The sequence below is a fragment of the Phyllobates terribilis genome, unplaced genomic scaffold (assembly GCF_046119375.1).
Source record: "Phyllobates terribilis strain yellow unplaced genomic scaffold, ASM4611937v1 Scaffold_1__5_contigs__length_1240528914, whole genome shotgun sequence".
NCBI lineage: Eukaryota > Metazoa > Chordata > Amphibia > Anura > Dendrobatidae > Phyllobates > Phyllobates terribilis.
This window is the reverse complement of record NW_027362761.1, coordinates 337,110,094-337,124,903: the sequence shown is the minus strand read 5'-3', so window position 1 is coordinate 337,124,903 and position 14,810 is coordinate 337,110,094. Positions and strand designations below refer to the sequence as shown.

The following is a 14,810-nucleotide window of genomic DNA, read 5'->3' as shown; positions in this document are numbered from 1 at the left end:
ATATTTTTTTCTGCATCTACCTCTGAAAAAATATTTGGGCTTCTAGCTGTGTGTGGGACTTGTTCTATTAGTCCATCTATACTGACCTCCATCAGGTTGCAAATTGAATATAATTTTTTTCTGCATCTAACCCAGCCAATAGTTTTGGCCTAATACCACAGTTTGGCCACTCAGCTCTGCTCGGTTCCCATCCATTGTTTTTTTGTGCAAACAACTCCAGAGTTGTGAATTAGTTAACCACCAAAATGAGTGGAAAAAGGCCTGCTGCTGGTGGAAAGGGGAATAGGCGTGTTGGGAAGGGGAAAAAAGGTTGTGTCCGTGGGGTAGGTGTTAAAGCAACAGTAACATCTGCAGAAGAAAGACCATCTTCCAGCCAAACTAAAATGTCTACTTCTTTTAGTTGACAATGTGATAAGATCCCTTTCTTACGGCCACGCCAATCGCTACAAATTCCAGATGAGGCACAAAAACAGCAGGTGCTTCAACGGATATCAAGTGCTCCTTTAAGTGGGCTCTCCTCCACATCAACTTCAACATCACAAATACTCCAGTCCTCAAAGGTGTCACCCCAATCGCACTTGCTTCCTCACAGCTCCCAAATCTCCAGCTGCCCGTCTGAGTATGAGGTAGAACAGATGGTTGAGTCTGCAGAGCTGTATACTCATACTATAGCCTGGGAATCAGAGGTCGACTCCAGCGCTTCTGTGAATCCAGACGAGGAAATGATCTGCACTGATGCCCAGAATCTTTATGAGTCGGATCCAGGACCAGACGCAGAAGGTTCTGACCATAATGTAGACCCTCATTCCCAAACTGTAACTCCTGTTGGTGGAGACAATGAGGAAGACGATGATGAGACTCAAATACCTGATTGGAGCGACAACTTTAGTTTTTTGTCAGGGCAGGAACAGGTTGGCTCTGAGGACGACGGGTGTGATAACGCACAGGGTGATGATGATGAGGTTGGAGATCCCACTTACTGTCAACCCACAGTCAGCCAAGAGATGAGGTCAGCAGAGGAGGTGGAGGAAGATGCTAGTGACGACGAGGTCAGGTTGCGCCTTCCTGGACAGAGACGTAGTACTGGAAGCACGTCAACAACTGCATCCTCAAACACAACTCTGCCTCTCACCACAAGTCGTGGTGGCTCTTCAGGTCGCATGGGTGCTAAGCCTTGCATAGCCTGGGCATTTTTTCAGATCGATAAAGATGACCCAACTCGTGTTATCTGTAACATTTGTCAGCAAAAGCTAAGTAGAGGCCAAAAAATACATAGTTTGAGTACTTCATGCATGAACCGGCACATGGACATGAAGCATAAGTTGCAGTGGGAAGCTCAGTGTGCTACAATGCGGCCTAGCCGGCCGGGCCAACCACCGTCTGCCATATCTTGTGCATCCGCGGCCTCTTCATCCTCTGTGACTGGGGGGACAGCAGTCACACCTGTTTTGGGGCACAGACCTGCCACCTCTTTACCCGCAACAGCCAGCGTGATTGGCAGGTCATCATTTTCTTTGGAGGTGGTAACACCAGCTGGTGTTGAGCGCTGTCCGACATCGATAGCACCACCTTTGGATCAAGGCAACCTATCATGTCCGCCTGCATCTTCCTCACAGACCGGCAGTTTGCCGGGGACACCCTTATCAACCCCGTCTAAGCACAATAGCCAGCCCTCGGTCCCTCAGATGTGGACAAGTAAAAGACCATTTTCTCCTAGCCATGAGAAAGCTAAGAGGTTGAATTTCACCATCTGCAAGCTCTTGGCTACAGAAATGCTGCCTTTCCGCCTGGTGGACACAGAGGATTTTCGAGACCTTATGTCCGTCGCAGTGCCCCGAGTACCAGATGCCCAGTCGGCACTACTTCTCAAAGAAAGGTGTGCCTGCGCTCCACCAGCATGTCGCACACAACATCACCGCTTCTTTGAGAAACTCTGTGTGTGACAGGGTGCATTTCACCATAGACACTTGGACGAGTAGGCATGGACAGGGGCGTTACATGTCGCTGACTGGGCACTGGGTAACTATGGTGACAGCAGGACAAGGGGCTGCTGTCCAAGTCTTGCCATCCCCACGAGTTGTGCGTCAATCCTCTTTATGTCAAAGTTCCAACACTGCTTCTGCCTCCTCAACCTCCTCTCGGTCTTCCACTTGCACCCAAAGCCTGTCTGGTCATGCCACAAGCTTTCTAACTGCGCAGAAGGGATCCTGCACACCTCCTTACTATGCTGGCAGTAGGGCTCAACGTCATCAGGCGGTTTTTACTTTGAAATGTCTGGGAAATGTGAGTCACACAGCTGAGGAGTTGTGGTCAGCTCTGGAGAACCAATTTCATGAATGGTTGTCTCCACTGGACCTGAAACCAGGGAAGGCCGTGTGCGACAATGCTGCAAACCTGGGTGCGGCCCTTCGCCGGGGCAATGTCACACACGTGCCTTGTATGGCTCACGTGTTGAACCTGGTTGTACAGCAATTTTTAGCCCACTATCCCAGACTAAATGGCCTTCTGCAGAGGGCACGGTCGCTGTGTGCTCACTTCCGCCGTTCGCATCCCGCAGCTCAGCGACTTACATCTCTACAGAAGTCGTTGGGCCTGCCACTTCACTGGCTAAAATGCAATGTGCCTACCCGGTGGAATTCAACTCTGCACATGTTGCAGCGACTGTGGCAGCACCGACAAGCCCTGGTGCAATACGTTCTGACGTATAGCCTGGGCCAACGAGATCCAGACGTGGGGCAAATCACGCTGGAGGAGTGGTCTCAGATCAGGGACCTATGCACCCTTCTGCACAGTTTTGAAATGGCGACGAAGATGTTTAGTGCTGACGATGCCATTATCAGCATGACTATTCCGGTGATTTACATGCTGGAGCACATGTTAAACAGAATTCGGAGTCAGGTGGTGGCACAAGAGGAGGTGGAGGAAGTAGAGGAGGAGGAGTTGTATGCGGAAGGGCTAACATCTGCAAGGTCCAGACGGTCGGCAGCACCAAGGCGGCAGGCATGTGAGGGTGGGGGAGATGGTTTTACCAGGGCGCATGGTAGCAGCCAAACTAGTGAGGAAGGTGCAGGAGCCCAGGAAGAAGTGGAGGACGAACTGATGGAAGACTCATCAGATGAGGGAGACCTTGATCACATTTCTGTTGTGCGAGGTTGGGGGGAGAGGACAGAGGAAGGAAGCATGATTGTTACCTCGCCACCAACACAACAGGGACTTGGTGCTCCTGGATGTGCAACACACATGAGTGCCTTCTTGCTGCACTACCTGCAACATGACCCTCGAATTGGGAGAATTAGAAATAATCCTGACTACTGGGTTGCCACACTGTTAGATCCCCGGTACAAAAGTAAATTTGCAGAAATTATTCCTGCCATAGAAAGGGATGCACGCATGCAGGAGTATCAGCAGAGACTGTTGCAGAATCTTACATGTGCTTTTCCACAAAACACCAGTGGTGCACGTAGTGAATCTCACAGTTCCAACTTGCCAACCGTGGGACCGTCAAGTGTTCAGCACTCAAACCATAACAGAACCACAGTATCTGCTGGTAACATCAATTTTGCGCAATCATTTCACCACTTTTTAGCCCATCCTTTGCAAGGCCACAGGAGACAAGAAGTCTGACACATAGTCAACGCCTAGAGACGATGGTACAGGAGTATCTCCAAGTAAACATTGAAGCCATGACTGTGTCACTGGACCCTTGCTCTTTTTGGGCTTCCAATCTGGATAAATGGCCGGAGCTAGCCACTTACGCCTTGGAGATCTTGTCATGCCCCGCAGCCAGCGTTCTGTCTGAACGTGTGTTCAGCGCTGCTGGTGGTGTGCTGACAGATAAGCGCACGCGGCTCTCCACTGATAATGTAGACAGACTCACGTTCATAAAGATGAACAAATCATGGATCCGAAACGACTTTTCTACCCCTGTGTCATCCTGGGGAGAGTAAAAGATGGATGATTGGTTAAAATCACCCTACCAACCGTTTTAAGCTTTCAAATTACTAATCATGTTTATCTGTATCTTGGCTGGAAAATAATTTGGGCTTTGTAGCAGTGTGCAGCACTGATTCTATTAGGCCATCTATAATAAGCTCCACCAGATTTAAAATTACTAATCATGTTTATCTGCATCTTGGCTGGAAAATAGTTTGGGCTTTGTAGCAGTGTGCAGCACTGATCCTATTAGGCCATCTATACTAAGCTCCACCAGATTTAAAATTAATAATAATTTTTAGCTGCATCTAGCCCGGAAAATAATTTTGGGGCTCCGAGATGCGCAAGACACATAAGTGCCTTCTTGCTGCACTACCTGCAACATGACCCTCATATTGTCAGAATTCGAAGTAATCATGACTACTGGGTTGCCACACTCTTAGATCCGCCAAACTTTTCGATCAACCTTTTAATTTTAATAAAGACCAAAAAAATGTTCATTTTTGAAATTATAAGCATTAGCAGGTTATTAGAAACTGAAATCAAACAGTTTTCAACTCAAAACTTTATTCTAGGTGATGTTACATTTTCACATAGGACCCCTTGTTCGAAAGGAGCTTCTGAACTCTCTCGCCCATTGAATTTGTCAGGTTTTGGATGGTTTCTGCTTCAATTGTTTTGCATGAGGACAGAATACCCTCCCAGAGCTGTTGCTTAGATGTGAACTGCCTCCCGCCATCATAGACACTCCTTTTGATGATGCTCCAGAGGTTCTGAATGGGGTAGAGGTCAGGGGAGCATGGGGGTCACACCATAAGTTTGTCCCCTTTTATGCCCATATCAGCCAGAGATGCAGATGTTTTATGTGCAGCATGAGATGGTGCATTATCATGCAAAAAAATGATCTTGCTGTGAAATACACGGTTCTTCTTCTTGAACCATGGCAGGAAGTGCTGTTTGAGAAAATCCACATACATTATGGAGTTCATCTTTAGCGCCTTCAGGGATCCTAAAGGGGCCGACAATCTCTCTCCCCATGATTCCAGCCCAAAACATTACTCCACCTCCTCCTTGTTGGCGCTGTAGCCGTGTTTGCGTGGGGTGTCCATCAACCAGCCATCCTCCACTCCATCCATCTGGACCATCGAGCGCTGCACGGCACTCATCCGTGAACAAAACAGTTTTGAAATCAGTCTTCATGTAATGTTTGGCCCACTGGAGCCGTTTCTGCTTGTGTGAAGTGGATAGAGGAGGTCGACAGGATGGCGTATGCACAGCTGCAAACCTCTGAAGGACCCTGCATCTTGTTGTTCGGAGGACGTTGGAGGCACCAGCAGCTTCAAAAACTTGTCTGCTGCTATGACAAGGCTTTTTTGCCGCTGCTCTTTTAACCTGACGTAATTGCTTGTAGGAAAGAGTCCTCAATTTGCCCTTATCAGCACGCACACGTGTGTACTGTGAATCAGCTACATACTTCTTGATTGCCAAGACACTTCATCCTGATCATCGCACAATGTTGATTGTAGTCATGCCTTGACCTAAACACTCCACAATTTGTTGCTTCTCAGCAGCCGACACATCCTTTTTCTTTCCCATTTTGGCAGAAAATGTAGGCTGCTTAATAATGTGAGACAGCCTTCTTAAGTAGTCTTGCCTTTCATTGGACACACCTGCCAAACTAATTAGCACAGGTGTCTGCAATTGCTTACAGTGATATAAAGAGCCCTGACACACATCACCATCAATGAGTTTAACTGACAAACAAACAAATTCTTCCCTTATCACTCCTAAACACTTTTTGCATAATAATTTGGAACACAGTGTACATGTGCTTTTCCACAAAACACCAGTGGTTCACGTAGTGAATCTTACAGTTCTAACTTGCCAACCGTGGTCTGTATGGAGTTGTTCAATAAAGGGCCCAAAATTAAGATAACATAGATGGGAGAGGTCTCTATGAATAGGAATTCCTAAGTATTTGATACCCTGTGAGGGCCAGGCAAAGGGAAAGTTGGACTGGATGGAATCCTATATGGATTTGGGGAGGGAGACATCGAGGGCCTCAGACTTCGCTGCATTGATTTTAAAATTTGACCATGTAACAAAGTGATCTATTTCAGCCATAACAGCATGGATGGATATATGTGATTGAGTGATATATACTAGGACATCATCAGCAAATAGAGAGCACTTGTACTCGGTGCCTCCCACCTCAATCCACCTAATATTGGGGTTATGGCGAATTGATGAGAGCAGGTGCTCCGTCACTAGGATGTATAAGAGAGGGGACAGAGAACATCCCTGCCTTGTCCCATTGGTGATTGTGAAAGGTGATGAAAATGTTCTGACGCGCCCCCTGGGCCTTGGGACACCCGGAGCCGGACCCTTTTTGGTGGATGCTGGTGGTTGTAGTCTCCGTGGCGGCGACCCGGTTCCGTGGCTCAGGGCGGTCAAACCAGTGGCGGAACTATTTATGTGGTTTTGATGTTTAAATGTCCGACTACGCCACCCGTGGATTGCGGTCAGAGTGAACCGCCGCTCAAGGGCAGACCGCTGAGGCTGGTGTTGTGGGTGCAGCAGAGCGTAGCATAACTCCCCACGGGAGGAGTATAGCCTCAGGGCAGTGTATGCGGAGGATGGGGGTGATGGTGCAGGGCAGCAGCAGTAACGACACGGAGTCAGTGATGCAGTCCAGGGCCTTTACTCACAGTTCTTATTATCCAGACCACGTCTGCAGGTAACGGCTGCCCACGTCGTACTGTGCTCACCAGGTGAGGGGCTCAGACAACTCCCAGATAACTTTGGAGCGCTTCACAGGACCCCCTTTGTGTGTCCTTTGTCTGGCCTTTCTTACCAACCCTTCTGTCCGGCTGCCTCAGGCCTCCTCTTGGTAAACTTGGCGCCAGTTTCCCTGACCCTATGTGGTGCCTTCCTAGCGGGTGTAGCGAGGGGCTGCGCCACATAAAATGTCACAGCCTCCGGTTTCTAGCTGAGGGTCGTTTCCTGCCTCCACTAGTTTCGGGGACCGGTCTCCCCCTTTGGCCTGACCCCTCCACGCAGGTGGATTCGGGCGTGCGGTGGCGACTCGCCCGTCCGCACCCCTGGGATCCCTTCATTCCTCGTCCTGGAGCCTTCTCCGCTCCTCTTCCTTCCTTCTCCCTCTTCCAGGCCTGGGCCTCTGTTACTAGGCCCGCCTCCGGAGCAGAGCTGATGCAGAGCCCCTGCTCCCTGCCACTTCTGCTCAGACTTCTCTGCACTGAACTAAGATGGTGCACACCTTTTATACTCCCTTCTCAATGCACCCAGGAACTGCTTCCTCCCTGCTCCTGCACTACAGGGTTCCCCTTCCTCAGTGTTCCCTCCCCCCACTCCAGCCAGGGACAGGGACTGTCGTGCCCATCTCAGGGGCATATTGGTCGCCCTGCCCCACGGCAATGTGGTGTAATGCATGCAGGTGTCGGGTCCTGATCCACACTCCATCCTTACCTGAGAGTGAGATATCACACCTCTGGGTGAGGTGCAATACCTCTGTAGCAACCGAGCCCTCAGGGTAATACAGTTCCATTTATCTTCAGCCTAGGTGACGTATTGCGATACAGGGCCGTGATTTTGGCTATAAAAGGGTCCCCTAGACCCCTACCCCAAGCTTTTTAAGAGAATCATATATGGCGTGCCAGGAGACTCTATGGAATGCTTTCTCAGCATCCAACGAGAGTATCTAATTACAAATTTTTAACTGCATCTAGCCCAGGAAATACTTTGTGCCTAGTAGCAGTGTCTGCTAGTCAGCGGATTATCCCGGCTGTTAAGCAAGCTACACAACCTGTAGTTTTGACACTTAATTTTTTCAAAGGAAATGCTTTGGGACCACGGGATACTCAGTGAAGAGCATCAGGAGGCACCCCAAGGCATAGGGGCTGGGACTGGCAGTAGGATGCCTTGCGGTGGACAGCCGAGCTCGATCCTTATAAAAGCTTTTTAACTGCAGCAGCTTTAGTGGACGCTACTGGAGCTGGAATTACGCGGCTGCTGGCATGAGACTTGCCCTCCAATAGATCCTTGTAAATGGATTTAAAGTGTATTCATTCAAATTAGAGAGACAATTTAAATTAAAAAGCTTAGAGCTGCCTCCACCACAGGGGGGCTCGCTCGACCCACCAGCAGACAGGCACCAGTATTGGGAGAGGGGGGCTGGCCGTCAGGGTTCACCGCGGCTCTGGCACAAACCCGGCAACACGGAGGTGGCACGGGCAGGAGCGGACTGAACGTGTCGGCTTCTCACTTTTTGGATTTTAGAAGGGCATGACATGCCTATATCTGTGTCTCCCCCTCCTTTTACTCCTCCACCTCTTTTCTTTTCGCATGACTATATGTACTTGTCACTTTTCCATGTGTTAGTTGTGTCTTCAGAGCAGTTTGTCAGCTTTTGGACACCTTTGAAGGTGTTTTCTATGTGTTTTTGTTTGCCTGCCATTGGTTTTAACGGTGTTCGAAGGTGTTCGACGAACAGTTCAACGAACAGTTCGGCGAACACACGGGTGTTCGACGAACCGAACCGAACTCGAACACTACGGGGGTGGCTCAACACTAGTTATAAGGCTATGTGCCCACGATGCAGAAGTGCTGCATATTTTTTCCGCTTCTCCCTGGCAGGAAAAACGCATGCGGTTTTTACATGCGTTTTTCCCGCCAGGAAGAAGCGTTTGTCAAGTGTTTTTGCATTCATTTCTGCATGCGGGTTATCAAGCGCTTTTCCCAGCCATTTTAGCATCACTTGGAAAAGTGCTTGACAACTTGTTCACACTATATAAATCCATGCAACTGGCATGGATTTATAGTAGTGTGACCAAGTTAGTTAAACAAAAAAAGAATAAGAATTGTAAAAAAATTTAAAAAATGGATTATACTTACCTTCCGATGTCCTCCCGGTGTTTTATCTGCTGCGTCCGGTCTAATGCACTACTCGCGGTGGTGTGAAGGACCTGCGGTGTCGTCATTGAGTCATGTGTCAGGTCACATGACTCAATGACGTCATGGCAGGTCCTTCACAACACCGCGACCCATAGAGCAGACCAGACGGAGGGGAGAAAACACCGGGAGGACATTGGAAGGTAAGTATAATCTTTATTTTAAATTATTTTTTTTAGCAGTTTCTATGGTACCCAGGTCTGGATGAGAGTCTCCTCTCCTCCAGACCTGGGTACCATCCGCACATTGAACCGTGTGATATCCGCTTGTGCACATGTAGTGATGCGGATGTCACGCGGTCCAATGCAAGTCAATGGCGGCGATTACGCTGCCTGTCCGCAAAATTAATGGACATGCTGCGGATTTTTGAGTGCAGCATAAATGCTGCGGAAAAATCCGCAGCATGGGCATTGACATTGCGGCTTGTCATTGGGGACCATGGGGGACGGATTACCAAGCGTTTACACTGCGTAAATTCCGCAGCATAAACGTTTGGAAAATGCTTCGTGGGCACGCAGCCTAAAGTTTTGTGACACAGCAGTGGCCCCACACCCTTACATAAATTCCTTGTATTGTGAAACCACTATAAATATGCAAATATTTTACATAGGTGGTGAGTGCCGCTTATCCAGCAGACTGAAGAACTCCATTTGGTTCATGCGGACACCAAAGGCATAACACAGAGCAAGTCCTAGTTGCTGTGAATGGATGTCAAAAGTTGTAGCTTCCAGCAGTTTCATAGACAAGTAATTATACACAATGTACAAAATATCAAATTTATTTATATAAAATAATTTACACATCAAATGTACACATGCACACACCCACACAACACTTTAACCACTTTTCGGCCAATAAGTCTTGAATTTCATTCTAGCACATTATTTTACAGATTATGTACATTTTGAAGACACAATGAGGGGAGTGTTTAATTGTAAACCTTCATTTTACAAAAGAAAGGCAGTCTGAAAATCATGTATAAATAGTACAAAGAACCTACAAATGGACTGTACTTACAAAATAGTAACATGGATTTTTGCAGTAATGGTACATTTGAGGATGCCAATCTGAACTTATTAAGTGTAGGATAATATCTGGTTGATTGGACTGACCTTGAGAAATTTACTTGGCTGTGAATGATCTTGTTTCAGGTTGTGTATAACAGCAGAAAAGGGGGCTGACATACATTTACTGGAATATCTATCAGAATTTCCTGTTTGATTTCAGTTTCTTAATCTTTGTAATCACAATGGAACAATTAGAATACAACAAGATGCACACAAAAACTACAAAGAATATATTCTGTACATCTATTGAACATTACAAATCATTGTGCATCAAGTAAGGCAAAAACATCAAGGCTGCAAATAATTAATTAGCTTGAATATTGGGCCAGGTTTGTACCTTGTGGGTTCTTTACCCACATATACAGCCATCTCTGAAGTGTTTTTGTAATCAGGTAAAAGAGTTACTTTGTTAGTTTTAAGACCGTATGCCCTTTTAATGTCAAGGCCTTAATATACCTTACATGTTAAATTCTGATGAAGTTGAATGTTTGTCAGAGGTAACTTATTTCACAGCCCCAAGCTTTTTTAATAACTTTTTTCCTTTGGATAGCAGACCTTTTTTCTTCTTTGATGTGCGATCTCTGCTTCTCATTGGGCTACCTGAACCCATGGAGGATGGTGGTGACACAGAATGAAGATGAACTGTTGGTGAAGGTGCTCTTCTTGGTGTACCTGTATTTTCAGATGGAGCCTGTAAAATAAATGTCCAAAAGTTATTCAGTTATGCAAACAGTATCATATAATACTTACGCTCCCTACCTTTGCTCTAGCAATGGTTAATGTTGATTCCTAAGATTTTACACAGGTTAAAGAACTACATGTGTTGGAGATGTGTACCTTAAAGTGATGAAGTGCTGAGATGCAGATCCCGTGTAGAACCTGCACTTGCATTCCTTTGACAAAAAGACAGTTTTTAATTCAGTAATCCATCAAGTAATTGAAAGGGTTGTCACACAGCTAACTTTACTTGAGCCTTAATTAGAATCAGAATAAGATTAGAGCCCTTTCTTCATAACCAATGCAAATGTTCACATCTAGTCTTAAAGGGAATGTGTCATTAGAAAAAAGAACTTTGATTTTTTTTATTCCTTGTCACTATATTAAAAAATTGTGAAATCTTGTATTTATTTTTATTTCCATGCCTAATCGTTACCTAACACTTTATCACAGGCAGCATTAAATGAAGGTAGCATAGATGTAAATAACAGTATCATAGCATTCACAATACAGCCTGGTCACAGCTCACTTACTGCACAGCATTCTCTGCACAGGACGCAGAGCCTAGCACATTCTAACAGAAGTCTGTGAACATCTTCAGATTTTTTCCTATGGTTTATGTAGCTACTGTAAAGAAATCGCTGTATGCTGTTGGTTGCTCAGGTAAGATGGCTGCCTCAATCAGAAAATATAAAAAAATTAGAAAAATAAAAATTACTAGGTTTATATTAGTAAAAATTAAGTAGTGATACATTCCCTTTAATTGTTCACACTTATCAGCCAGCACTACTTTAAGGTGTAATGTGAATTTCTGGGTGTACACTCATAGGAAGCTGACCTACTTGCCCAAAAGCTCAACATTTCACATTGGTTTGTAGAACAGCCCACCCACAGACACAAGTGAAGTTTTATTCACATTTATTCAATTCTACAGCCAGAAAATGACACCGCAGTTTGTGTTAAAGAAGCAATGTTACAGATACAAGCCTTTCATCAGACCTGTAGTGGGTGAAGAGCAGGAAACTATTTTTCGGGTAGGTACCCCTGTGGTGCAGCAATGAATGCTTCAGTGCATCATATGCTGCAGTGAATAAGGCATAAAACAGTGTTTTAAGCTTTATCCGTCTACTATATGCCACGATTTTCTTATTGTTCCCAAAACGTTGCATCTTAAACACAAACGTTACCGGTTATTCTCTGGTTCTTTAATAAATGTGGATACAATACAATGTTACTTTAAGGAAACCTGTCACCATATAAAATACAGCCAGCAGCTTCAAGCCCTGCTTTACAGAATTCTAGTATGCTGTATGTATGTCCCCTATGCTAGGCACAAAAAAAGACTTTATTATACTCATAGATGGTGTGGCCCGATCTGATGAGCGTCTTTGGTCTTGATCCACTGCCGCCTCTCTTCTTACAATTACCGTCCTCCTTCCCTGCTTTATGTGGAAGATGCGTCATATATCATCCACTCAGTGTCCCCCAGACTCGCTCCTGAACAGGCGCACTTCTCTGCCCTGCCGAGGGAAAAGCACTGTAGTGTATATGCACCGGCTATAGCTACAAGTCATCACCCTCTTTGGCCTTTCCTGGCACATGCACACTACAGTTCTTTTATGTGCTTTCGGCAGGGCAGAGAGAAGTGTGCCTGTGCAGGAGCACGATGGGGGACACTGGATAATGTAGCACGCATCATCCACATGAAGCAGGAAAGGAGGATGGCAATTGCAAGAGAGGAGGCGCGAGATCAAGATCAGAGATGCCCATCGGATCGGACTGTGCCGAGTATAATGAGTATAATGAGAGGTCTTTTTTGTACCATGCATAAGTGATTGGGGTCATACATACAGCATACTAGAATGCTATAAATGAGGGCCTAAAGGTGCTGGCCGTACTTTATATGGGGAAAATCTGGTGACAGGTTCTCTTGAAAGGGAATCTCTCATCCTAAGCCGTCAATATGGGCATGCAGGCGAAAGTCAAATAAATTGGTCCGTAGATATTTGCAATTTGATTTCTTGTTCTAGAGAAATACACATTTTTCTTATATGTAGATGAGCTGATAAGACCTATGGGCCGGACACAGAACTGCATGAGAATCTGCCTCCAAAGCTTATTTTAAATGAAAGGGAGTGTTACATGTGTGAACTAAGTAATGACTGACACTTTGCTCTGCTGCTGATACACAGCTTTATGACTAGCTTCCATTTGCGATACAAATCGGATTGCAGTCGCCCCGATATTACCCTATGGTGCAGCTCACATCTGTGATTATTGTCTTATGGTGATTGGCATGCAAAAACGATCGCAGCATGCTGCAATTGCATCCACAAATCGGATCGTAGTCACCAATATAAGTTTATGAGTGTGTGTGAAATATCGCACTGCACTCTGATATCACCCGAGTGCAGTGTGATTCCCGCCGACACCAGCAACAGAGGAGATGGAAAAATGAATTTCTCCTCCGCAGCTGTGCTGCGATCCTCTCATGCGAGAGGATCGGATCACAATGCACTGACACTTGGTCCCACTCACAGCTGAGCAAGAACCGAGTGCCATTAGCATATCGCATCGGATGTGATACGCTAATGTGAATCCGGCCTTACAGTGAGATGAGAACTAGCACAGTACAGCAGAGCTAACACTAATGAGACAAAGTTCACTTAACACATTTGCACTGCTGGTGTCCACTCACATGCTTCACCTTCCACCTCTGCCAGTGTGGGGAGGACCAGTACAGCAGAGCTATCACTGGGAATGTGTTTGCAGTGAAACAAGGTTCATCTCTGCTGTACAGTGTTGGTTATAATCAGTCACAGTCCTGCAAAAGAGCTGCCAGCACTGTGTTAGGACAAGTGCTTCTGCAAATGTGTGTAATGAGACAGTTCACTTCTGCTGTACTGCATTAGCTCTTATGTCACAGTAGAGCTGTGTGTGATTGAGAGCAAAGTGTCAATCATTACATGTCTCACATGTCACCTCTTTTCATTTAAAATAGGCTCTGGAGACAGATTCTCGTGGAGAATCTCGTGGTTCTGGTGTCCCGCGACACCAGAACCTCCACCCCTATGTGGGGCCATTATTCTGTATGGAGGACTATGTGATGCCCATAATACTGTATGGAAGACTGTGTAGAGCCCATTATTAAGTATGGAGGACTGTGTGGGGGCCATTAATATGTATGCAGGACTATGTAAGGCCCATTATTCTGTATGGAGGACTGTGTGGGTACCATTATACTGTATACTGGTTGGCCCTCTACTTTTGTCCAAGTTTTTCATTTTGGCCCTCTGTGTGTTTTGAGTTTGACATCCCTGGTATAGAGCATAGGCCCTGGTAAATTGTAGACGGGCTCTTTTTTGCATTTGTTTTAGGAGAGGTTTCCTTTATGGACGACAGCCATGCATGCCATTCCTCTGCAGCGTACACTGCCCTGAGTTAAGAAAAATACTCCAGTTTGGCTTTCCACGTTACCTAACTGAACTTGCATGTCAATTCTCTTCAACCCTTCTCATATAAGACACTCCTGTTTAGGTATTAATTTCCATGGTCAGCCTGGAAAGTCTCTGTGAGATGCTTGCGTTTCCATCTGTTTTCATATTTGTATCACTTTTGCTAAAGTATTCTGACTGATAAGTAACGCTTTGCTGATCATCTTGTAGCGTTCCCCTTTCTTGTGTAAATAAATTATTTTCTTAGGTCTTGTGACATTTTTTCCCCGTGTGGTGCCATTGCTGACAGCATGAAATGAGAAGGGAGTTTCTTTGTTAGGTAACGCCCTTTTAAATCAACTGTCACTGGACACCTGTTTAATAATTAGACCTACCTGTGTTGGAACTCTTGTTAATTAGAATTTTGTAAACTTTAGCTTTGCGCCTAAGACTTTAATAATTGGGGTGTAATTATTTTTGCAACACTGTCATTTGTTAGTAAAATTACTTTTTTTGTGTGTGCAGAATAAGAAATGTTGTTTGCAATCAATGGTCCATATTTGTGGGATGAATCTAAAGGTTTTCTGACAAAACAGTTGAGGCATACTCATTTATGCTGTGCACTGTGTCTTATCAGAGAAAATGCTTATTTCTCCTGGACAGATCAGTCATTTTCAAAATGCTCAATTCA

General features: G+C 45.7%; 1 protein-coding gene across 24 annotated transcripts in view; it reads right to left on the bottom strand.

Moving 5' to 3' along the window:
• Positions 1 to 9,732: 9,732 nt before the first annotated feature.
• Positions 9,733 to 14,810, bottom strand: part of RIMBP2 (RIMS binding protein 2) — a 711,286-nt gene continuing 706,208 nt past the window's right edge. For 18 of the 24 annotated variants that reach the window (XM_073676113.1, XM_073676112.1, XM_073676118.1 and 15 more), the window contains one exon: positions 9,733 to 10,659. In XM_073676113.1, the coding sequence (XP_073532214.1) occupies positions 10,471 to 10,659 (189 nt within the window). In that variant the 3' untranslated portion in view covers positions 9,733 to 10,470. The remainder of the gene's footprint in view (positions 10,660 to 14,810) is intronic. The other 6 variants (XM_073676126.1, XM_073676125.1, XM_073676128.1 and 3 more) reach the window with 2 other exon arrangements.